This window comes from Podarcis melisellensis (genome assembly GCF_964234715.1).
Source record: "Podarcis melisellensis genome assembly, chromosome: 4".
Classification (NCBI taxonomy): domain Eukaryota; kingdom Metazoa; phylum Chordata; class Lepidosauria; order Squamata; family Lacertidae; genus Podarcis; species Podarcis melisellensis.
The window spans coordinates 96,386,003-96,412,096 of NC_138531.1; the positions used below are offsets into that span (position 1 = coordinate 96,386,003).

Genomic DNA, 26,094 nt, shown 5'->3' on the forward strand with positions numbered 1-26,094 from the left:
ACTAGATGACCCTCAAGGTCCCTTCCAACTCTGATTTGAACTTCCCACTTGGGGTTTAAAATTTATTCCTTTCCTTACCTAACTCTCAAAGAACTTAAAGAGCTCCCCAAAATGATCAAAGCGTTCCATATCAGACCTGCATAGCAATTTTTTCCCCCAGCTGCAAAATGTATAGTTTTAAAAAGCTGGGAAGGTAAAACCTTACCCAAAGCAGTTTTAGAGCTGGGTGAACTGGAAGCAATTATATATAGCCTGCTTTAAAGTACACAAAGACCTTGGTTGCCATTCTGCAAGTGACAGACACATACACATGAACTTCGCTGCACCAAACAGTACCAATTCATTATTTAGTAATTTTGCATTTGTAAAATGCTTTGCAGTCTGTACAGTGGTACCTCGGGTTACATACGCTTCAGGTTACAGACTCCGCTAACCCATAAATAGTACCTCGGGTTAAGAACTTTGCTTCAGGATGAGAACAGAAATCGCGCTCTGCCAGTGGGAGGCCCCATTAGCTAAAGTGGTGCTTCAGGTTAAGAACAGTTTCAGGTTAAGAACGGACCTCCGGAACGAATTAAGTACTTAACCTGAGGTACCACTGTATCTTGCTTGTCTCGTGCTGGTCTCCATTATACAGGTAGAAATCTAGAGCTGAAACTTGTGACCTACCCCAAAGCCACAAAGCAAGCTCACAAAATAGGTGGGACAAATCCAGCCTCAACAGCTACTCTTCGGTAACTAGAATGTGCGCAACCTGTAGTCCTCTAGACTCCCATCAGCTCCAGCTAGCAAGGTCACCGGCGAGGGATGATTGTTCATTCTCACCCTAGACTACAGAGTATTTTAGAGCCGCTGCTTTAAGTAATTATTAGCTTGAAAACTGGATGTGGAGCCTCCTTTCTGGCCCTCTAGCCCCAAAACTGTTCCACCACAGCCAAAAACATGCTCAATCCACATCTATCTATAACAAGTCAACTTAGTTGTGGGTCATTAATCACATATCAGCATATTGCCCAGGCATGCAGTCTGCAACTAGGTGGCTAGCTTGAATGGCAAAGGCAAAGCAATCCTTTTGACTTCATCTAAAAACAGTGCCTTCCACTTAAATTTTAAAACTGTTCTTCATAAGATGTCGCAGTATTCGTAAGCTGCAGCACTAGTTAATACCCCTGCAGCAAAAAGGGAGCCAGCCCTCGACTCTAATCGAGAAGCCAACAGTTCAGGAATACTCACTAGCACACGCTCGAATTATACCAATTAGAGTGGTCGAATTCTGGGGCCTCGGCCAATTGACCTAATTACCCATGCAGCTTGGGAAAGCCTGGGCTCATTTCAAGTCTACAAGAGACCGGATATAGTTGAAATACCTAATCCCTGAAAGGTCACGAGGGTTAAAACTACTTAAGTACGAAATTTGGACTCACTTGAAAATTGCTATAATTCCTGATTAGTGGTATTGATACTGTGAGTGATTGCTTAGATTATGGAAGAATTTTACAAACTAGGGTTAAGTAGACCACAGTCACGTTATTTTTGGTTTGATATATTATATGTGCCCTTGAGCATCGTCTGCTGGAGGCGTATTATTTTACACACGCTCCCCACCCCCGTGAGATTTCAGAACTACTGAAAGAATACTTCCATTACCATAGCAGAGTTAAAGTGTATTATTATTTTAATACATAATAAAAATATTAAGTAGAAGACTTAGGTTTCCATAACGTTTTCCAGAGCTGACTCAAGTAACTTGAAGCTACTTGTACTCAGAATAAACTCCATCAGCAAGTCCCCTTCTGCTGTGGAGATGTGTGGCCTGGTGCTCTCATGATGCATCAGATCAATGGGTAGTGTTAAGGAAAAAATCTAGGTGTGAGGCTGCTCAGTCACCCAGCTGGTCGGGCAGAGCGGTCCCTGCGGAATAAAGGAAGGATTCCAGCCAACCGGAGCAAATAGCTGTAGACCAAAGTTTATTGCGCAATAGGTTCAAAGAGCAAATTTGAACCCCGAGAATGGGGTGACAAGGACTTTTAAAACTTTCCCACCACATCCCAGAATACACTTCGAAGGGGAGGGGTTAACCTTGGCAAACATGTCCAGACAAGTCCTTGGTACAAGATTAGCATAAGCAGACATGGCAGGGCAAGACTCAGGTATAAGAGTAGCATAGACAAATATGTCTTAAGTACCCACCACCCAAAAGTACAATAGGAGTTCCTTTGCATGTCTGGAGCCTGAGGCGAATCAGGTGATGAGATTTGGCTTCCTTTGGCTAACAATGAGCCCAGCAATTGTCACCTCTGGGAACTTCCTGGAGTCCCTTTTCAAGGGGAAAATAGCTTTGGAATGGAGGGAACTGGGAAAGGAGATGATTTTATATTATTTTTTAAGCTAGGTAACTTCTCTGAGCTGTCAAGTTGAAAGGATACATTCAGGCATAATATTTGTAATATTTAACTTTAAAGATGTGCCCCCCCCCGGTAATTTCCGTAACAGCTGGAAAGGAAATCAGACACATGAGTGTTCACTCACCTAAACCAACACATGCATCTGTTCCTAGATGCCGATCATGACGCCGCACACTGTCATTCCAAACACGGAAATAAAAATTGGTTCTAAAAAAAATGTAACGTACGAAGCAAAAACCAGAGAGGTGTCTTGTGAAATAGGTGCTATATGGGTGACAGATACAGAAGGCAGGAATAGTCAAGCTAAGGTTTGACTCGACACACAGGAGATGAAGCAACGTGAGACTAGAAGATATGGACAGAGATCCTCACAGAAGAAAAAGTTCAGTCCCAGAATGAGAAACACTAGAAAAGAATGAAGAATCACCACAATGCACATGCACCTCTCACACTAGGAAGGGTTTTATGAGGTCTGAAACTAGAACAAGGAGAATCTTAAGTTATGCAAATGTATTTATCCCACATATTACCGTATTGGCCTGAATATAAGCCACACTTTTTCCAAATTCCGACCATGAAAAGTTAAAGTGTGGCTTAAATTCGCAACCTTACAAAAATTGGCTTTCATGATATTGCTGTAGGATTTTCTTCTACACCTGCCATTTACGGGTGTGAATGCCTGCGGAATTTTAAGGGAGCGGCTTATATTCGGGCCAATACGGTACATGTTAGTCCACTATAATACTGCCCCTGGGCAATCTATTTGTCATCTGTTTATTCCTGGCAGCTTAGATGCGATGTTTTGCATCATACCTGAGGACGGGTAACTCCTCACTCTTTTGGTTGGAAAATAAATCTGATGGACTGGATTGCCACTGGACACCACTCAGCTTGGAGGCCAGAGTAGTAGAGACCTCCTTGGACTGGAAAGTGAATTGGCTGTGACACATGTTCTGTAAAGGAAGCATCCCCTAGAGATTCAGAATGCTCCATCTTGTGCCTTCAGAGCCATATCCCCTTGCGTTCCAAGAGAACAGAGTACTACAACCAAGAATGCAGATTCTGTTGCGGAGAGAGGATCTTTTGCAATCCCTTGCTTGTGCCATTGCATCCTGCCACATCGTCGAACATTAACACAGGAGGGACTAACTTGTAGTCTTACAGATATGTGGGATAACCAGCCTCATATAACCAACATGCTTAAGTCTAATTAATGCATGAAGGGGTTAATAACAGAGTACCGTATTTTTCGCCCTATAGGACGCACTTTTCCCCCTCCAAAAATGAAGGGGAAATGTGTGTGCGTCCTATGGGGCGAATACAGGCTTTCGGTGAAGCCTGGAAAGCGAGAGGGGTCGGTGCACACCAACCCCTCTCGCTCTCCAGGCTTCGCGGACCTCTCCGCAAGCAGCGGGAGCCAGCACTGGGCTCCCACAGCTTGCAGAGAGCTGCCTGTTTGGGGGCTGGGGTCGGGGGAAGCTTGGGCGGGCCTCCCCCGCCCCAGTCCCGTCCCGCGCCTGGGGGGAAAATAATTTTTTGCCCTTTATTTCCCCCCCCCCAACAAACCAGGTGCGCCTTATGGGACGGTGCGTCCTATAGGGCGAAAAATACGGTAAGCTGTCCTTGCCAAGCTTAGCTAGGTCACTCTTCATCAGCATGATGGGAAGATAATCAAGCCTATTGTTGTACCTCTGCCTATCTTGAGATGCTCAGCAAGTGAAGAGGTTTTGAGCTGGTTAGTGTAGCTCAGACCACATGGCTCTTATAAGTCATCCTTGTGTTCCTATACCAATAATTTAGGAACTTTCACAACTATAACTAGGCCAAGTTTTACTATCTGTGTTTTCTGACTGACGCATGGAAAAGCACATGAACCTGACCTTTGAAGAGTTTACAAGTAAACCAGTTTTTAACTTACCAAACGGGTGGTCTTTTTCTATACTAGGGGAAACTTTAATTGGAACTCTGAAGCACATATTTTAAAAGCCTATATTTCCACACTTTACTTTGCTGCATATTTTGTGATTTTACATCTCTGCTAGGGTTCTCTCACCTAAGAGTATTTGCCTCAAACCTGGATCTTGACATCCAGGGAATTCTCCTTTCATGATACCATTTTTTTTCCTGGCCAACCAACAAGATGTTGCTAGAATCCAACCCCCATCAGCCTGAACCAGCATGACCAATGGTCAGAGGCAATGGGAGTTGTATTCCAGAAACATCTGGAGAGTTAAAGTTCAGCTACCCCCCCCATTTTAACCCAATGCAAACAATGTGCATATGAACCAAATTCCACTTCTAGCTCGTTTTTTTATTGTTTAGCCAGTACAAAAACAAAGTAGGTTGTAGACAAGCAGAGACAAAAATTTAGCTGTGGAAAAGACGCCCAATCAACTAGCAGCAAGGGTGTAGTCTTAAGTAAATTTCCTAGAGTTTATGAGGGGCCGTTAACAAGGAAATATAGTAAATATATATATGTGTAAAGTACTTGATGAAAATGACTCCCACCCTCCCCCCCCCCCGAGGCACATAGTGGGCTATGAACATGGAGAGGCTGAGAAATTTATGAAAGAAATTAGCCTTGTAATATTACATCAACAGACATGCAATATAAAAATGGAAGCCAGGCTTGCAGCTAACTTTATCATGAATTGCCCATTAAGGAATCTTAAACTTCTGCATATGATCTGAGAGGGCTGTACAGCAACCAGTAGCACACAATAATTCATACCACATTTCATCTCTAGAAGTTACAGAGATTTGCAAGCAACAGACCCCCAGTATAGTCTCTCACTCGCTTTATTGCCCAACCTTGCTAAAGTGCCATCAGAGCTTCCAGCCCAAACATTCTGCTTTAAAGACAGCCACCAAGCTGCCCTCTAGAGTAGAGTGGCTGCTCTTGGCCAGAACCATAGCTGTCAACTTACAGATTTGAAAATAAGGGACCAGCAGCCTCGAAAATAAGGGATCAGCAGCCAAAATAAGAGATTTTGCTTAGCTTATACAGAAATCCGCCACTGATGGAGCCAGGCTGCTTTTGCTGCGACTGACTGTGTTTTGCAGGGGGTTGGACTAGATGATCCTAAGGGTCTACAACTCCGACCAAAGAAGAGTGGCAGACAAAACTGATGAACGACATTGATATGGCAAAGCTTACAGGCAGAATTAGAAACCAGGAAGAGGACCTCTTGAATAAAGAATGGGGAAAGTTTATAATTTAGTTGAAAAGCTATTGTAAAGAGTTACATACATTGGTAGGATTGACAGAAAACTTGTAGTAAAAATTTGAACTATGGATGGACAAATGATTTATAAAAACAGAGTTATGAAAGGGATGCGGAGGGGGAAATCGCTACATTAAGATGCTGCACTGGTTGGAGGGGATGCTAAGCAGCACGTCGGGGCTGTCGTTGTCCTGGCACCAGGAGCTCCATCGGCCCTTCCCCACCCGAGAGAGAAGGAGGGAGGGAGAGAGACTCTTGCCCACGCCGCCCCCGAGACTGGCATGAAGTGGTTGCGGTGGCGCTGCGGCCACTGAAGCACCGCCCTTCTGGGTCCCTCCCATCCCCTCCTCTTCCTCCTCCATCAGATCACCTCCTCAGCTGCCGCCGCCGCCTCTAGCTTCCCCTGGCAGTGCTGTGGAAGTCTCGCAAGAGAGGGGCTGCTCGCCCGCCGCCACCCGTCTCCTCACAACGCACCCCTGAGGGGGGAAAGAGAGAGCGGAGACGTGCTCTCTCTCGCTCTCTTGAGGCGGAGGAACCCGAGCTGCTGCTCCCCTCCCGAACCGGGCGAGCATGAAACCCGGGAAATTTAAGGGACATCATCAATCTGGGATAGCAGCGGTAAACGTCGCTGGGATAAGGGAGTTTCCCGCCAAATAAGGGACGGTTGACAGCTATGGCCAGAACGTGGGAGGGTCTGGAAGGTTTTCCTTTGATGTTTTTAACCAAGCTGGCCAAGGCACTGTTCAGCCTTTGCCCACCAAACCTGAACAACACCAAGCTTGCTATTCACACTGTGACATTCTGCTGCCATGTGTGGCTGGTATTCAAGACAAGCATCTGATAGACCTTATCGATTCTCTTGATGCCATTTTTCATTCCCACCTTTCCACGGTGCAGTAACATCATGCTGCAACATGGACTGGGCTCGAGATAAACACAAGGCCAGTCATCACAGTATGCTGCTCAGCTAAGAACTCAGGTTAGTAACATATAACAGGGCAGATAGCAACTTTTCCAGATAACGTGCATTGCATTTCTCGACTCGTTTCAGGCCATCAAGATCTACCCTAATGAGACATATGGTTAATCACTCTGGGATACGGGGTTCTGGCCTGGGTAGGCCTTCGGTCTGAACCAGAAAGGCTCTTAGGCTCTTAAAACAGGGATAGTCAATGTGATGCCCTCCAGATCTTGTTGGACTCCAACTCCCATCAGACCCTGTCTGCAAGGTCAATGGCGATGGATGATGGGAGTTTCAGTCCAAAAACATCAGGAGGGCTACTCTATCTTCAAACACAAGACTAGCATAGAGAAGTGCCTCCTCGCTCCGAAGATTCCCTCTTGGAAAACTCAGTGCATACATTCCTTCCAAACTCCAGGATCACCCTGGAGGTTAAGGACCCCTGGATGGTTAAGTCCAGTCAAAGGCGACTATGGGGTTGCAGTGCTTATCTCGCTTTCAGGCCAAGGGAGCCGGCGTTTGTCCACAGACAGCTTTCTGGGTCATGTGGCCAGCAGGACTAAACCTCTTCTGGCGCAACAGAACCCTGTGACGGAAGTTAGAGCACACGAAAACGCCGTTTACCTTCCCATCGCAGCGGTACCTATTTATCTACTTGCACTGGTGTGCTTTTGCACTGCTAGGTTGGCAGGAGCTGGGACAGAGCAACAGAAGCTCACCCCATTACAGGGATTCGAACCACCCAAGAGGCTCAGTAGTTTAGGCCATAGCGCCACCCACGTCCCTTATCACCCTATTAAGGTGTTTCCCACCAGAAAAGTTGACTGGTAACCCTAGGAATTTTTCCTTCTTCTGTGGCGTGTATTTGTTTTCTCTGATGCATCTCCAGTCCATTGGAGGCTAGAGGAAGGCGGGTGATCCCAGTGGATGGGGTGTAAGTTGTGAGGAAAGAATGACCTTGCCTTGGCTCACACGCTTGACTTTAGCCTTCACTATAAATATGTGGTTCAAGGGGAAATCCAACAATTGTAAGGGAAAAAATATTTAGCATGTCTGCCAATAAGAAGCAAAATGATACTTGCTCTGCTCAGCAGTACACAGAGCACTTTAACGGAGGGTGAGGCAATCCTGCAAATCAGCCTGGTGGTGGTGAGTGCTATTTTATGAAAATGAAGCATTTTGCTAAAAGCACCCAAAAACACTTTTGCTCTTTATAGTGCTGCATCAGTGAATTATGAAACATAAGTAGAAGCGACTGAAACCTTTCTGGAAAGGTTTATTGGAAGTGACTTTTTCTAAAATCATCTCCACCCCCCACCCTGTGCCTTCCTATCCTTTCTTGACAACACACACAATCTCTGATCTTATGCTCTCCTGCAGAAAGCTCACTCCGGAGGAGTTTGAATGTTTGCAAACATTCCGACAGGCAGAAAATAGGTTGAACTCGGGTCCCACACAATCTGGCCATTTTAAACATTTTATTTTAGAGACTGCAATTGCATTCAATTATATTATTATATAATAAACATAATGTAATATAATAAACAATTTTATTGATTCATTATTTGTGTTCAATAGATTTTAAAAGGCTGTTTAAAAGGTACAGGTAAAGGACCCCTGACAGCTAAGTACAGTCACAGATGACTCTGGCGTTGCGGCACTCATCTTGCTTTACAGGCCGAGGGAGCTGGTGTTTGTCCGCAGACAGTTTTAGACTGTTTTTCCGGGTCATGCGGCCAGCATGACTAAGCCGCTTCTGGCAAAACCAGAGCAGTGCACAAAAATGCCATTTGCCTTCCCGCAGGAGAGGTACCTATTTATCTACTTGCACTTTTTGGTGTGCTTTCGAACTGCTAGGTTGGCAGGAGCTGGGACCGAGAAATGGGAGCTCACCCTGTCGCCGGTGATTCGAACCGCCGACCTTCTGATCGGCAAGCCCAAGAGGTTCAGTGGTTTAGACAACAGCGCCACCCGTTTGGCAAATAGTTAATATCACATTTGTAACCCTGTTCTTCCTCTGAGAATCCCATGGCAGCACACCTGGGACTATCATGTTGTGTCCTCATGACAGCATTGGGAATGGAAGGGAATCCAGAATCTGTCCAGTCCAAGGACAGCAGAAACATTCTTCACACTTGAGCAGGCTGGAGCAAGCCAGCTTAGAGGTTCCTTGTATGCGTGCTAAGTGGCTCAAATACTGAAGAGAAACATGTATGTAAGGAAATGGCTTGAATTTACGTTTGAGGGAAACACTGTTTGAAACAGCCAGCTCTGCCAGGTCTGGGTGCTAATGTTATTTGGTCCCAACATCTCACAGGAGACAAGAGAACAAACCAAGGTGTCAGCCACAATTTTGGAGGGATTTTATGGAGCACATCAGATCCGGTGTAAAAAACAAGTTACTCTGACCAAGATTTGACAGCCCCCACCACAAAAAAATTAAAATAAAATACACTTACTCTCTTTCTTTCTCGGTCAGTTTATCGTTAATATTATCTTTGATTGCAGACCTGGAGCCCTTGTGAATTATTGGATACCTGAGTGGCACTTGCAGGAAGAAGGAAATCATGGAGACCAGATGAGCAGTGTAGCCCAAAGCGACAGCATTGCTGCCATCGTCCTTTGCTGTAAAGGAGAGCAAGCACACGGTTCAGAGTCACTCCACCCTATTTGGGTCCAAACAGTGGCTCATTGCCATGATTTGAATTGGCTATTTCTTACTGCACAAAGCTCTTCAATTCTGTTGTGTGTTTTTTAACTGGGGCATGGCAAGTTAACACTGCAGGGGGGGAAATGAGCCGATAGACATGGGGCTGGACAAATGATCCTTGGGGATTCCTTCCAATTCAATGATTCTATGGAGGGGTCAACCCTATGGAGGGTTGTGTTGTTTCCCGGACCCTCCTAGCCACCTCTAGATTCTGTGCCAAAGATGGTCACGCCCAATCTCTTCTGATACCGTATTTTCCGACACATCTAATAATAATAATAATGATAATAAATTTTATTTATACCCCACCTTCCCCGGCCAGAGCCGGGCTCAGGGTGGCTAACACCAGTAAAATTACAGTAACAACATAATATGGGGGGGGGGAGAGATCCAATTTAAAATACAGGTTAAAATGCAATTTAAAATGCAGCCCCATTTTAAAAGTAGCCCATAGATCAAAACCGTAAGGGGAGGGAAACATAAGGGTCAGACTGAGTCCGAACCAAAGGCCAGGGCGGAACAGCTCTGTCTTGCAGGGCTTGTGGAAAGATGTCAAGTCTTGCAGGGCCCCGGTCTCTGGTGACAGAGCATTCCACCAAGTCGGGGCCAGTACTGAAAAGGCCCTGGCCCTAGTTGAGACCAATCTAACCTCCTTGCGACTTGGGACCTCCAAAGTGGAACTTAAGGTCCTCCACGGGGCATACCAGGAGAGGCGGTCCTGTAGGTACGTGGGTCCTAGGCCGCATCTGTCACCAATTGGAAGTTTCCCCCACTTCCTACCTAACCGACTTTTCCCCATCAGCTTGAAGTCCTCACTCTCACCTCAACCCTTATGTCCGAACTCCACTGTGGGAGAGGAGAGACTACTCCTTTCAGCCCACACTTCAGAATCTACCTTTCCTGAGAGAATATCTCCTGCTCTCCCACTCCTTCCCATTAGGGCATATGAGCTAACTATCCTGCCTTACAGATGTTCTCATCTCCTACGCATTTGGTGTTGTTGTTTTTTTTAAAAAAAAGAGCTTCTGCTTCTCCATTTTTTTAGGCTTTCTGAGAATCAGTCACACCCGGCTTCCATGAACTCATGCCAAGCTTTTGGTAAGCGGAGACAAGACATCCAAACTCAGGGGGGTGGGGGGGGGGGTAGAGAGATTGCTCCCTTTATGTAAAATGAGGGAGGGGAAAACATGTATTTCATTACAGCAAACTATTTCGCTGTCACGGATTAACCCCATCTTCTCCTGCCTGAATTTAAATTTCCACAACCTGTCTGGCGTTAAACTTCCAGGAAATCATACGAAAGGCACTCTTTTCAATGCAACCTGCCAATTTCGTTTCACCACATTCAATTTTCAGCTATGCCGTGGGGGGCGGCTCACCTAATTCTATGTGACAAGTTTGCTGAGAACTGTAATCACTTCACGGGCACTAGTCAGCTGTGACAACCTAAAAAATGGGCTGTTAAAAAGTTCTCGACACAAGGGGAGCCGTTGGACAGGATTGTAATAGAGCAAGGAATAGTATTTATTTACGAAGATTTTAAATTGGTGCATAAGATACCCCCTGTTTAGACAGCTACATCTGGGTGCACATTAGCATTTAACCTTTATTAAGGTCAGAGAAGAGCCACATCACACAATAAGTCTGGTAGATGTTTGACACACCACTAACTCAGAATTCAATCATCTAAACCTTGGGTAGGCAAACTAAGGCTCGGGGGCCGGATCCGACCCAATCACCTTCTCAATCCGGCCCACGGACGGTCCAGGAATCAGCATGTTTTTACACAAGTAGAATGTGTCGTTTTATTTAAAATGCATCTCTGGGTTATTTGTGGGGCATAGGAATTCATTCTCCCCCCCCCAAAAAAAAGAAATAGTCTGGACCCCCACAAGATCTGAGGAACAGTGGACCAGCCGAAAAAGTTTGCTGACCCCTGATCTAAACTGATGCTCAATCAATACCGTGGATAAGAAAAATGACTTCTATGTGACAAGGGAGAGAAGTTTTAGGGGGGAAATCACTACTATTCTTTTTTTTTGCAATGTCATGAAGGTTCAGATGGAAATCTGGGCTAGTAAGAAATGCTGCCAAGTAGCAACAATGATGGGCTTGCAAAATAGGGCAAACTACTGCAAGAAATCAAAGTGAGTCACTATTTACGGTAAATTTGTTTTCTTAAAATATGGGTACCCATCATGGAGCTGTTAGAAACATTCGTTTGAAAAATGTCTCCTGAGAAACAATGGAATCCCTCCCCCAACTGAAATTTGCTGTCTGGGTTTCTTTGCTGGCGTGCCTGCGCAGGGCAATTAGGTATCAAAAGCAAGCAGGTAAATAGCCAATTACCTTGAAAGTCTTCAGAATTGGGCAACTTGACTCCACAAATAAAATAATCCTTTTGATCATTCTGTGGATTTAATAGCAGAAAGTGAGGTTGGAAGGGCGCCCAAGCAAGAATCAAAAACCCGAATTGTAAACAACAGAATCAAAATCTGAGCATGTAATGGAAGCAGGCAGGTCTTCGAATATGTGCCATGAACGTTTAGTGGAAAAGCGAGTCAGAAGAAATCAAAAGCCACGTTTCACTTTAGCATTCCTGATTTGACAGCAGCCCGCACTGCTCTGCGTTTTGCTTGCTGCCTTCATTACTTATATAAAAGGTAAAGGGACCCCTGACCATTAGGTCCAGTCGTGACCGACTCTGGGGTTGCGGCGCTCATCTTGCTTTATTGGCCGAGAGAGTTGGCGTTTGTCCGCAGACAGCTTCTGGGTCATGTGGCCAGCATGACATAGCTGCTTCTGGAGAACCAGAGCAACGCACGGAAACGCCATTTACCTTCCCGCCGGAGCGGTACCTATTTATCTATTTGCACTTTGATGTGCTTTCGAACTACTAGGTTGGCAGGAGCTGGGACCGAGGAACGGGAGCTCACCCTGTTGCGGGGATTTGAACCGCCAACCTTCTGATCAGCAAGTCCTAGGCTCTGTGGTTTAACCCACAGCGCCACCAGCGTCCCTATTACTTATATAGATACCCCCATAAACACGCTCCTGGCCTTTGCTTCTGAGAACTGAAGGTGGGCCTACAGGAGAACCCTAGTGAAGAATATTTTAAGGGACCTATCATATGTCCCCAGAGTCACTCAACAGGGGGTGATTGCTACACCATGCCATACCCTTAACAGAGGGATCATTGATCTCAGGCTCCACAGTACGTCTGCTTCAACAGGCAGCAGTTCCCCAATGCATTGAGCACAGTTCTTTTCCAGCCCTGTGATCAAAGTTCTTTTTATCTGGAGATGGTGGAGGCCGAAGCTGGAGCCTTGCACATGCTATAGGTAGGGGCCTATCTATAGGAGACTACAATATCTTTGGTTTGACATGCCGATGGTTCCACAATTGAATGTGGTATCCCGACTACAGCTTCTGAAGCTGGCGTTACTGGAGAATGTGAAACTCACCAGATCAATAGGGTAAATATAGGAAAGCTCAGAAAGTAATTGCCTGCATCTGATGGTCAGCTGTGCGTTGGTCTTCAAGAATTGCTCTCTGATGAAAAAGACAAAAATTGAATGAATTCCTGAAGGGTCAACACATATTACTCCCAATGCTTCACAGTAGATTTAATTATGTTTAATATTCACAGTATTGCCAAATTATAGTGCAATATATACATGACTAAAAAGGAGAGCCACCTTTAATAAAAGTGTAAGATACACTGGCACAATTAAGAGAAAAATGACCGGTGTTTGTTTCAGCAAACTCCTCAAGCCAAAATGAAATCCCCTTCCTTTGTATCTTCTTTCTCCTAGACAAGAGGAGGCAGAGGAACTAATTGCTGCTGAAAGCTCACACAACCAGGGGTGTGGTATGTGTTTTTTCTGAGTGGATGAGCTTGCAGCAGTGTCACCCATTGGGACCAGAGAATCATCTTAAGGCCACTAGACCTGGTGAGATCTCTGACTTAACAGGTTTGAGGACAGCAAACATATTGACTCTTTACAAGTTTCCCCCAGGGAGCAGACTCGCAGACAGAACTATAGAATCCAGAGGAGATTCCTGGTCGGTGGCAGCAACTGCTAGGTCCCTCTGTCAGTCATGAGAACTCATCAGCAAGACACTTCTGTGTGTTTGTGTGTATGCACGAGACACATACTGTATTTTTCGCTCTATAAGACGCACAATTTCCCCTCCAAAAATTAAGGGGAAATGTGTGTGCGTCTTATGGAGCGAATGCAGGCTCCTTGGCTTCAGCCATAGCAACGCGAAGCTTCCGAAGCGCAGTGGGAGCGCTCCCGCCGTGCTCCAGAGGGTTCACGTTGCTTTCGCTGAAGCCTGGAGAGCAAGAGAGGTCGGTGCGCACCAACCCCTCTCACTCTCCAGGCTTCAAGGATAGCCGGCTGAAGCCTCCGGAGCGCGGTGGGAGCTCCCGCTGCACTCCGGAGTCTTCGGGTTCCTTTTGCTGAAGGGTATGTGCCCCTTCAGCTAAGGCGCAGCGCCCCTTCAGCTAAGCGGGAGGAGAAATGGAAGGGGCTCCATTTCTCCTGCCGCTTCGCTGAAGGGGCGCTGAGCAGAGAGGGGGATAATTTTTTTTCTTGTTCTCCGCCTCTAAAACAAGGTGCGTCCTATGGTCAGGTGCGTCCTATAGAGTGAAAAATACGGTACATGGGCAAAGAAGAATTAGTGAATCTGTCAGCTCATTTGCTTCACCTCCTCCAATCACCATTCCAACTACTGAATCCGCAAAATGTCCAGTCTTTGGCCCCACAGCTCCCAATATGTAGTGTCATAACCAAGAAGTGCAAACTGAACAGGAAGGATTTTTTTTTGTTGTTTAAACTGAACAGGGTAATTTTCAACCCAGAATTCAAGGGTACAGGTGTGGATTGACCATGGGCAGCTTATTACTGCACTCCATCCTTTGAGACTTATCGAATCTGCGGAATTCCTGAATTCTCTGGGATAATGCTCCAGTTAGCATGAAGAAAATGGAGGTGCTGTTATGGAAGCATTCCTCAGGTCTGTCAATCGTGACACCTGCCTGCTCTCAATGGGGGAGTATTCCCCATGAATTACTGGAGGGCCAAAGAGCCTCCATGGCAAGGAGTGTCTATGCCTAGCTACAATATGTTCACTCCTAGTACTGCTGTGCATGGGACCCAATACTTGTGAAAACCTGCTTTTCCAGTACCTTGCAACCCACAGTTTCCTATCAGGGGGAGAGACCACACTTGCTGAAGTGGCCAGAAGGATGGTGACAAGAAACAGGGCATTCTCTGTGGCGGTGCCCCTTCCAGGAGAAGTCAAACAGTCCCCCAGACTGCCGTATTATGGCAGAACGTTAAACTCTTTTTATTTGCCCGGGCCTTTGAGAGCTAGTTTTGCTGCTGCTATTTGCAGTGAAGGTACTAGCAGCTGTTTTTTTTAAAATGTTCTTTTCAGTGATGTTTGAACTCTTATTGTGTATAGCATTTTTATGTTGTTGGCTCCCTTTCGGACGGAAGCACAGGGTAGAAATCCGACAAATGAAAGATAAGGTCAGCATTTCACTACTACAACCAATGCAACTTCTACAACCAAAAAGACAAACTCCTTTTACCTCTTAGCAGTGCATTCTTTTCTCAACTCTTGCAAGGGTTCTTTGTCCAGTCGGAGCTTCTGATATTCTTCCTCAAACGCATTTCCTACCAGGGACATTTTTGGAAGAAAGTATCTGATTGTTTTGTGTGTGTTTCAGCACTAAATACTGGCAACAATCGCAACACTATTTTTGGAGTATTTACAAAGAAAGCAATACTATGAAATATGGTTTTAAGGAATGCCTCTTGTTGCCAAACACCTTAGAACTATCTCTATTACCACAAGTCTGAACCCATCTTTTGGAGAAAACCTAAATGCATCACTAAGGAGCTAAACCCAGGACACTATGCAAGCTTTTTGCTAGTTGCTGTGCTCTCTCCTGAAGACAGGAGTGCCTAGCATACTCTGGTCCATGGGGTCACGAAGAGTCGGACACGACTAAACGACTAAACAACAGTGCTCTCTCCTAATTGCACCATTGGTGTGCTCTTGGATTTCTTCCTTCTTCAGAGCTCATAAATCAACAGAAGACCTCACAGCTACCTTAAGACAACTGGTTGGAAAGACTTACAGCTCTAAAACGAAGAACTGCGTCACGGTGGCAGCTTGCCAAAGCGGGGAGCCACTGACCTGCCCACCCTATGCTACAGCACCACCACTGCAGATGGCTATCAAGGGAGCAAACAAGAGCCCAGTGGGGTCCCACCTCATCCTACGAAGCTGCTTCTCAATAGGAGTAACCCATTGCTCAGCTACAGATCAAGCTCCTCTGATGGCTCATCCTTCTTTGATCACCTACTTTTCATGGGAAGGCATCTGCTAAATTGGTTGTACGTGCAGCATAGAGTTATAATATATAACTGAAATGTAAATTCACACTTACCTCTGTCAAATAGCGCACTTTGTTCCTTATGTAGCAAGGCAACCTCTCGGCCCAGGGCTTTCTTCTGCCTTTCTAGCTCATTCCGAAGCACCAAAATCTTCAACTGTAAACACTCACTCTCTTTTTTCTATTCAACAAATTAATAAGAGGGCTGCTCATCAAATATGTTGACACAGAGGATGGCCATCTGTCATGTATGAGCTAGATGAGATTCCTGCATTGCAGGGGGTTGAAACAGATGACCGTCGGGGACCCTTCCAACTCAACAATTCTAGGATTCTGGTTTGACTGTTGCACTGAACACAACATGATAGGCTCAGCCATTTGGGAAGAGATCAGGGCAAATTCTTGAGAGGCTCTCTTGAAAGCACCCATGCAAAGCCAAAGTCACCAGACTTGGACTACAAGATGTCAAGGCATGGGAGCAGCAGAGCCTCCTGCAATGCAATAGCTATCAAGGCTTGTAATAATCTCATGATGGAAGGACACCGGGATCATAAAGCCTGTCTAGCCCCTCAATTATGTCATCGTCCAGTACAGGCACCCCCAATCTTCGGCCCTCCAGATGTTTTGGACTACAATTCCCATCATCCCTGACCACTGGTCCTGTTAGCTAGGGATCATGGGAGTTGAAGGCCAAAACATCTGGAGGGCTGCAGGTTGAGGGTGCCTGGTCCAGTAAATAAAATAATAATAATAATAATAATAATAATAATAATAATAATCAACCCCCTTTTCATTCATACAGACCATAGTGAGCCAAATTATTTTCTTATCTGCTGCCATGCCTTTTTAACCTGAATTAAACATTAAGATTACAACTTAATGTGATTTTAACTGGGCATTGTTATTTGAATGTTACAATATTGCTGTATTAATTATTTTATTGTAAGCCTCCCTGGGCACCCCACATGGAAAGGCAGGAAGACAAGTTGAAAAGTAAATAAATGCAGTCCCTGAAAGGGCTGCACTGGGAGCCTCAGGGGGGTTAAGAAAATCCCAGGGCTCCCCAATGGAGAGCTCAATGCACGACGTGCTAAAGCTGCTGCACACTCACACCTGCAATTTGGGCACTCCCGCAGAGCGGTCTTCATTAATGACAAAACTCTAGGCAAGGTCTGAGATCTCTGCCTCTTGCTGCATTTTGCAACCTCTGCAACTACATTTTCTCCCAGTGCAGCCTGAGCAAAGTATGAGGCTTTTGCAGTCCACAAATCTCTTCAGAGATTAAGCTATCGATATCCTTTCCCTCCCTGCTTGTACAAAGGCAAAATGCCTGACGTGTTCCCATTCCAAGCAGCTCACAAGCCAACATAAAGATGACAGGCTTCACTTTACCTTGGGGACCGAAGCGAACATGGAGAAGAGTTATTTAAAGTGATAAGGAAATGTGGCTTTTGTTAGGTTATTTGTAGATTTGATTTATGGGCTTATTGGGAATATGCATCTATGCTCTGTTCCCAACTTGCATGTAAACCCAGTGGAGAAGGCTTGATTGCCTCAACACAAGGCACTGGGGCTGAAGGAAGAAAATTAGTTCAGTGCTGAAAGAGGCACACAACGGTACAGTAATCCTCTGGCTAGAGAGATAGCGGAACTCCCCACGTTCCTCATCATTTAAAGCCATCTTTATGAAGGACTTCAATTTTCCATTATGTGTCAAGCCTTCCAGACTCGTTGGAGAACCTCACCGAAATAAAATGCAGGACTCCCCAATCCGAACCAAGCATAACATCATGAAGAGAATGGGATACAAGCAGATTGGCTTCTTAAAATTGATACGAGGCACCAGGTGCCTGCCAGGCTGTGCCAATATAAATTTCCAAATTAAGTTACTAGCTATACTGGTCCCCATTCTAGACCATGCTGAGCCCTTTGACATTAGTCGGCGCCAACAGATTGCTTTGTTCCAAATTCTTCTTTTAAAAACAAAACAAAAAATGGAGCCTAAGTTGACAATTAAAATGTTTGTCACTGTGCCCGAGAAGTCATTACATGCATTTTGCTCATCCTCAAAAGCTTGGAGTGTCAGCAAGCTCAGCTATTACACTCGGCCCAAACAATTACAAGGTTCACCACACTTTCCACTGGTAGCTCATTAATCCCAATCTGTAAGAGTTTGTTTTTCCTGGCAGCCACTTTTTGCTCATTCGCCACAGAGCCAGCGTTGATGCTTTACAACTGCAGAGCATTAGGAGGCCTATTAATTTGGTTTTTCCCTCTCAGCAATTTAGGCTTAATCCAATACATCAAGAGGTTGGGGCTTTCCAGACAAATATTTCCATTTAATAATAAAAAGGGGGTTGAGTTACACGCAAGAGTGACAGTGCTTGAGAAAGTCCATACATCTGCAATTATTACATGAAGACATCGAGTGATTTCTCCTGCACGTGAAAAACTCGTGGCTGCAGATCAAATCACCCCTAACTATCAGGGAAGAGATTGTCTGCACAAAGTGTGAGAAAACTGGTTGAGAATCGCTGTACTCCACAGACTAGGTTTCCCAAACCTTTTACTGTTCGCATTTCCTAACTTTTGTAAATATATTCCTGAATTTCATTGGTTACAGGTTTGTAACTTTGCATGTTTGCCCCCACTCAAGCCAGGCACCTCAAATTCCATGATATTCGGGTGATAATCAAGACCTAAATACAGAAATAAATAAATGGTTGGCTTCAAATTGCGAATAAGGGACATAGGATGATCCGCGGTGGGGTTCTGTCCACCCGATCATACTTACATTAGCTGAGACCTAGGCACAGAAAGGGCCTGCGCCCTAACAACTGCTTACACCTCTCTAACAAGGTATTCCCTTCAGATTTTGAAAGCCCTCTGATTACATGTGCCCATCAATGTTTTACTCAGGGCATTTGAAATAAAGTGAGAGAAAGAAATACATCCCGGAAACCTACCAGCTCCTTGCTCGTCGACGTAAGCCTCAGTTTCTCTTCAATCTCCCTTCCTATTTTCTGAACAGTTACCTGAGTCTGTTTAATTGCACACTGGGCCCGGTGGAGCCTGCAAACAAACACACACACACAGAAGAGTTAAAACAGCCTTTGGAAATAAACTACGCTGCATTGAACATGCTGGAAGCTACTTTCTGAATGCTTCTCTCGACTGTCTTTGCTTTAAAATGATGCTGATGGTGTGTTTTTAAATTGCTGTAACCCTCCCTCCTTTTGGAGAAGGGTGGGTGATAAATAGACTATATAACTAATAATAACAATTCCCGCTGGTGTCGACAGAGTATCAACACAGCAAAGGAATGGGGTGAACTGGGATTCAAATGGGTCTGTGCTCACTGTACTAAGCTCCTGCTTGGAAAATGGGTGTGAATTCACCCACAGGGTTTCAACTCAAGTTTAATGGCCCTCAACCAGCTCATCACAGAACCCAGACCTTGGTCCATGCCCGATTCAGATGTTATGCAGAGCTAGAGCTGCGTGTCTTCGGCATACTGGAGACATTTTGCTCTGAATCCTCTAGTGCAGGCATGGCCAAACTTGGCCCTCCAGATGTTTTGGGACTACAGCTCCCATCATCCCTGACCGCTGGTCCTGTTAGCTAGGGATGATGAGAGTTGTAGTCCCAAAACAGCTGGAGGGCCAAGTTTGGCCATGCCTGCTCTAATGAGTGCTCCCAATGGCTTCATTTGGGGGTTATTGGGTTGTTGTTTTTATTTCGACTATGTATTTTGTGGTTTTATATTTTGATTTATTTGGTGAACTGCCCTGAGACCTCCGGGTATAGGGCTGTATATAAATTCTAGCAATCAATCAATAGTAATTGAATAGCATTGAGGACCAAATTGTGCCCCATGGCACATCATAACACAAATGTCAGGAGGTCAAGGGGTTTCCCTGCAATGCTACTCTCTAAAAGTGCCCCTGATGCCCATCCCAAAGAGTTGTTCCAGATATGGAAAGCTGGATCCTAAACAGGCAACACTTCATACTTCTGTCTCATGGGGGGGGGGGAGAAGAGAAAGGAAAGGAAAGGAAAAGGAAAAGGAAAAGGAAAAGGAAAAGGAAAAGGAAAAGGAAAAGGAAAAGGAAAAGGAAAAGGAAAAGGAAAAGGAAAAGGAAAGGAAAGGAAAGGAAAGGAAAGGAAAGGAAGGGAAGAAAGAAAGAAAGAAAGAAAGAAGCCACTGGTTTCAATTACAATTTCAAATTGGGCAAAGTTTTAAGCTTGGTCTACACATGGAAGAGAATGAGGCAGTAGAGCAGGCTTCCTCAAACTTGGCCCTCCAGGTGTTTTTGGCCTACAACTCCCATGATCCCTAGCTAGCAGGACCAGTGGTCAGGGATGATGGGAACTAAAGTCTCAAAACATCTGGAGGGCCAAGTTTGAGGAAGCCTGCAGTAGAGAATGGTCTACATCACTTCTGGCTGCAGGTGGGAGAAACCATTTTTGAGGGCTCCCTTACACAGACTCCTTGCAAACTAAAGCATCATGTACAGTGATGGCACTGTATTAAAACAGAAATAATGAGCAAATATTTGAAGGAGGAAGATAGAAGGAACATGAAATGTTTTAAATTCCAATTTTGATATTGCAATAAAAAGGTAAAGGACCCTGACAGTAAAGTCCAGTCTCAGACAACTCTGGGGTTGCGGCATTCATCTCGCTTTCAGGCCGAGGGAGCCGGCATTTGTCCACAGACAGTTTTTCTGGGTCATGTGGCCAGCAGGATTAAGCCGCTTCTGGCACAACGGAACACCAAAACCAGAGCAGTGCACAGAAACGCTGTTTATCTTCCCACCTATTTATCTAATTGCACTTTGTGCTTTTGAACTGCTAGGTTGGCAGGAGCTGGGACCGAGCAACGGGAGCTCACCCCGTCACGGGGATTCGAACAGCCGACCTTCCGATCGGCAAGCACAAGAGGCTCAGTGGTGTACTTTCCAAAAGGCAGCAGCAACAGTTACCAGAAGTGTTTTAATATGCCGTAAGTTTCAGTCACTCCCCAAACTCAAGCTATTTGATGCAAGGCAGACACTCTCTGCTAGAAAAGACTTCTCCCGGGTGACACACATGGGGAGAGGCTTCAAATCTGGGATGCCCAGCCCTGCAGCACTAATTCAAACCTCATTCCTTACACTACACAGAAGTGCATGCCTTGCAGTTTAATAGCACAGAAACAGGTTGAAGTTAGCAGAAGATGATTTATGATACAACGTCTCCCTACTGTTTCCTAAACACATTTTGGTCCTTTAAGGAAATGAGTTGTCGATGTTTTTTAAAGAATGATCCAAAAATGTAGCAATTTTGGAGGCATTAGAGCTACCTCCACGACTGACATATTTGAGGGCATTTTCCACTGGAGGCCAGTCTGGCAGGTGACCCTGCAGGGCGCTTTTGGCCTTCCCGTGCAGCACAGCTCATTTGCTTGATCCATTGAGGCAGGCTGTTATTTATAAGGCAAAAGAGCACTTGAGCTGTGCAGGGCGCTTCAGAAACCTCATTTCATTTGTCTTCAGCGACCTGGGAGGTGGGTCAATATCATTTCCATTTTACATGTGGGGAACTTACTGAGACAGAGGTTTTGCTCGAGGTAACTCAAGTTCACAGCTGAGCTGAAACTTGAACCCAAGTCTCCAAAGTCTGCACTCAAAATTCCACACCCAGGACCACCTTAGTGCCCTCCTTCCCACTTGCCCTTTCCAGCCTATAAAAAAATCCACATGTGAATTGAACATGCCACTTCCTTCAAAATTACAGCGGCTGAACTAGAATCAAGGCTTAACCATTGTAAAAACTGTTAGTAAATTAAGGGTTGGATTTTGAGCTGGAAAACTGGAGTCCAAACCCCATTTACAGTGGTGCCCCGCTAGACGAATGCCTCGCAAGACGAAAAACCCGCAAGACGAAAGGGTTTTTCGGTTTTTGCGACGCTTCGCTAGACGATTTTCCCTATGGGCTTGCATCGCAAGACGAAAGCCCATAGGGAAATCTCGGGGACCTTTTTTTAAATGCTGGCGGTGGGGAGCAAAGCCTTCCCCCCCCTCCGGACTTCAGAAGAGGTCCAGGAAGGCCGGCGGGGGCGAAAGGCTTTGCTCCCCACCGCCAGCATTTTAAAAGCGGTCCGGGATAGCAGGGAAGCGCTTCCCGCTATCCCGGACGGCTTTTGAAGGCAGGCAGGGGGGGCAAAGACTTTTGCCCCCCCTGCCTGCCTAACCGGGGGCTTTTAAATCGCCCCGGGACTGTCCGGGGCGATTTAAAAGCCCCCGGACGGCTTTTGAAGCCTCCCCCCCGCCCGGCTTCGGGGCATCATCCCGATGCCGGGCGGTGGGGCAGGAACGCCTCCCCCAGCCGCCCGGCTTCGGGGCATCGTCCCGATGCCGGGCGGTGGGGCAGGAACGCCTCCCCCAGCCGCCCGGCATCGGAACGATGTCCCGAAGCCGGGCGGCCGGGCGGGAAAGCCTCCCCCCCGCCCGGCTTCGGGGCATCGTCCCGATGCCGGGCGGTGGGGCAGGAACGCCTCCCCCAGCCGCCCGGCATCGGAACGATGTCCCGAAGCCGGGCGGCCGGGCGGGAAAGCCTCCCCCCCCCCGCCCGGCTTCGGGGCATCGTCCCGATGCCGGGCGGTGGGGCAGGAAAGCCTCCCCCAGCCGCCCGGCATCGGAACGATGTCCCGAAGCCGGGCGGCCGGGCGGGAAAGCCTCCCCCCCCCGCCCGGCTTCGGGGCATCGTCCCGATGCCGGGCGGTGGGGCAGGAACGCCTCCCCCAGCCGCCCGGCATCGGAACGATGTCCCGAAGCCGGGCGGCCGGGCGGGAAAGCCTCCCCCCCCGCCCGGCTTCGGGGCATCGTCCCGATGCCGGGCGGTGGGGCAGGAACGCCTCCCCCAGCCGCCCGGCTTCGGGGCATCGTCCCGATGCCGGGCGGTGGGGCAGGAAAGCCTCCCCCAGCCGCCCGGCATCGGAACGATGTCCCGAAGCCGGGCGGCCGGGCGGGAAAGCCTCCCCCCCCGCCCGGCTTCGGGGCATCGTCCCGATGCCGGGCGGTGGGGCAGGAACGCCTCCCCCAGCCGCCCGGCATCGGGGCATCGTCCCGATGCTGGGCGGTGGGGCAGGAACGCCTCCCCCCCCCGCCCGGCTTCGGGGCATCGTCCCGATGCCGGGCGGTGGGGCAGGAACGCCTCCCCCAGCCGCCCGGCATCGGAACGATGTCCCGAAGCCGGGCGGCCGGGCGGGAAAGCCTCCCCCCCCGCCCGGCTTCGGGGCATCGTCCCGATGCCGGGCGGTGGGGCAGGAACGCCTCCCCCAGCCGCCCGGCTTCGGGGCATCGTCCCGATGCCGGGCGGTGGGGCAGGAAAGCCTCCCCCAGCCGCCCGGCATCGGAACGATGTCCCGAAGCCGGGCGGCCGGGCGGGAAAGCCTCCCCCCCCGCCCGGCTTCGGGGCATCGTCCCGATGCCGGGCGGTGGGGCAGGAACGCCTCCCCCAGCCGCCCGGCTTCGGGGCATCGTCCCGATGCCGGGCGGTGGGGCAGGAAAGCCTCCCCCAGCCGCCCGGCATCGGAACGATGTCCCGAAGCCGGGCGGCCGGGCGGGAAAGCCTCCCCCCCCCGCCCGGCTTCGGGGCATCGTCCCGATGCCGGGCGGTGGGGCAGGAACGCCTCCCCCAGCCGCCCGGCATCGGGGCATCGTCCCGATGCCGGGCGGTGGGGCAGGAACGCCTCCCCCCCCCGCCCGGCTTCGGGGCATCGTCCCGATGCCGGGCGGTGGGGCAGGAACGCCTCCCCCAGCCGCCCGGCATCGGAACGATGTCCCGAAGCCGGGCGGCCGGGCGGGAAAGCCTTTGTCCCCCCTGCCTGCCTTCCCAGGGGCTTTTAAATCGCCCCGGACAGCGGAGAAGTCCTCCGCTGTCCCGGGCGATTTTAAAATGCCGCCCGCCAGAAGAGGTCGGGGGAAGGCTTTTTCCATAGGAACGCATTAATTGATTTTCAATGCATTCCTATGGAAAACCGTGCATCGCAAGACGAAAAACTCGCAAGACGAAGAGACTTGCGGAACGAATTAATTTCGTCTTGCGAGGCACCACTGTACACCCCCAGAATTCACTGGGTGGTATTGGTATGATACTCTCTCCTCTCTGTTAAGGCACAGAGAAAGAGTTGCCATAAAGAGATGAGAGCAAGAAACCATCCAGCGTGTTTTAAAACACTACATAAATATATTCAGCCCCTGTAGACCTTGTTTTCTGCAGAATGCCTCAGAATTATCTACACGCCATTCTTGCATCACAGTCACCCCAAATGCTTTTGCTTTCAATAAGATTTTTAAAAGTCCCTCAAGATCTGCAACTGCAGTTCTAAAGCCAGCCTTCCTTGTATTTAGCTGTCAATCATGACAATATTATTCTCCACATACCTATAAATACCGAGCCCAGCTAGCGTTTTGAAGCCAAGATTTCCTGAAACATATTTGTGCGCAGAGTAAAGCTGTGCTGCCAGCTCCAGCACAGTAATTCCACTTGCAACTTACCCAAGAAGCTCAAGGTCTGACAGCATTACATGCCAAAAAGGAGGACCCTCTACAGTCTAGACCCATCACCCAATGCCTTTGCTCTGCACAGAACTGCAGAAAAAGACTCTATTATACAATCAGACATTGACAAAGAAGCCAAGTTGAGCTGAGGTGAAAACAAGCAACAGATAATCAAGAGCTTCTGCTCTTCTTTTCTTCTGGAGAAATCAACAAGGTCATTATATCTCAAGGGTGTTACGGAAACAGAATTTAAAAGTCTTTGGAAGCACTCAGGTATCCAAGAGCAACCAAGGAAAGCGAGAAGATGGGGAATTTGGAATTCCCTCTTCATGTAAAATAAGGAGTACTCTTTCAGGACAACTCCCATATGACTATATCCTGCATAAGGGCAAGATGTTGGAGTGAAATACAGTGGTGCCCCGCAAGATGAACGCCTCGCAAGACGGAAAACCCGCTAGACGAAAGGGTTTTCCGTTTTGGAGGTGCTTCGCAAAACGAATTTCCCTATGGCTTGCTTCGCACGACGAAATGTCTTGCGAGTTCCTGCGGGTTCCCCCCTCCCCCCTTTTCCTAAGCCGCTAAGCCGCTTATCAGCTGATTCGCTGATAAGCCGCTTAACAGCTGATCTGCTGATAAGCCGCTTAACAGCTGATCGCTAAAAGCCGCTAAACCGCTAATAGCGCTAATCCGCTAAGCTGTCATTGGGCTTGCTTCGCAAGACGAAAGAACCGCTATACGAAGAGCCTCACGGAACGGATTATTTTCGTCTTGCGAGGCACCACTGTAGTTATCCACCTACTGCTGATACGTCTGAAAATCAAACATGCTGCCTGCGTATGTAAGATTGGGCCCGTATGTAAAATTGGGCCCTTCTTCTGGGCTCACCAGGCTGGTGAGCAGCAGAAACAGACCTTCTCGGTGGTGGCCCCATTAGTGATGAACTCCCACAGGAAGTACAGCTGGTTATATAATGGCCCCCACCCCCCGAGCAGGCATTGTTAGTCCTTTCCTTGCATTTTATTCAAACAATTTGTAAGACTAAAGTGTTCAAAAAAATTAGGATACTCCCCAAACCTTAGTTTTAGTTTGTAGAGTGCTTTACCAGAAACTACTACACATCTCAAATGCCAAATGCACAGATACTTGTAAAGATGCAGAAAACAGGTGCGGTTTGAATCAAAACATCTGGGTTTTCTGTGGTAGGTGCAACTGAAGAGGCCAGTTGGTGGTCATCTGGCCATATCAGACTTGTGTACATTTACCCAAATTTTTGTAAAAACACTCACATCCTGTCATGTTTGGCAAAATTTTCATAGGATTTGCCAATATGTTTCCAACAGGAAGACTAAAAATAAAATGCCTCATTCCAGATGCAGCTGAAGCAGAGAAAAGCAAGCTTTGCCGGCAGAGACCCATAATATATAAAAGAATGTTTAACATGATGCCCAGAAATATCAGGCTCTCTTGTTGCCCAAATCAATTTTGTTTATCTGAAAGATTTTGATCAAGATTTTTCAGTATCCACAAGGCAATCAACTTCTATAGGACATGTTTCAAGTCTTTGGGTTCTCATTGCTTCCACCATTGCACATTATCCCAAGCAAAATTAGATTATGGATCGCGCACTACAGTCATTGAAACAATCACTAACACTAGAGATTCATACGCAGGCACATTTCATCTGGCTGATTAAATGAAGTCAAAGCCGAACCTTAAAGCCCTCGCCCCATGCGTGCGCCGCCTTTCTCCCAAAGAATAAGCTGAATGTGTCCAGGGTCATCCCATTCCATCTGCATGACAACCTTGCAAAGCAAATCATCCTGATGGATTCTGACT

The 26,094-nt window shown here is 47.3% G+C and overlaps 1 protein-coding gene and 1 long non-coding RNA gene across 3 annotated transcripts in view; one reads left to right on the forward strand and one right to left on the reverse strand.

The window, feature by feature from the left end:
- LOC309369440 overlaps positions 1-5,700 on the forward strand; it is a 352,208-nt gene extending 346,508 nt beyond the window's left edge. The window contains exon 2 of the long non-coding RNA XR_014168135.1: positions 5,313-5,700. This is a non-coding gene — a long non-coding RNA (uncharacterized lncRNA). The remainder of the gene's footprint in view (positions 1-5,312) is intronic.
- Positions 1-26,094, reverse strand: part of UVRAG (UV radiation resistance associated) — a 150,601-nt gene that overhangs the window by 88,844 nt on the left and 35,663 nt on the right. For both annotated transcript variants that reach the window (XM_081909814.1, XM_081909813.1), the window contains exons 7-12: positions 18,679-18,784; positions 15,767-15,893; positions 14,903-14,987; positions 12,765-12,852; positions 11,650-11,710; positions 9,050-9,215 (exon numbers count right to left, since the gene is read on the reverse strand). In XM_081909814.1, the coding sequence (XP_081765940.1) occupies positions 9,050-9,215; positions 11,650-11,710; positions 12,765-12,852; positions 14,903-14,987; positions 15,767-15,893; positions 18,679-18,784 (633 nt within the window). The remainder of the gene's footprint in view (positions 1-9,049; positions 9,216-11,649; positions 11,711-12,764; positions 12,853-14,902; positions 14,988-15,766; positions 15,894-18,678; positions 18,785-26,094) is intronic.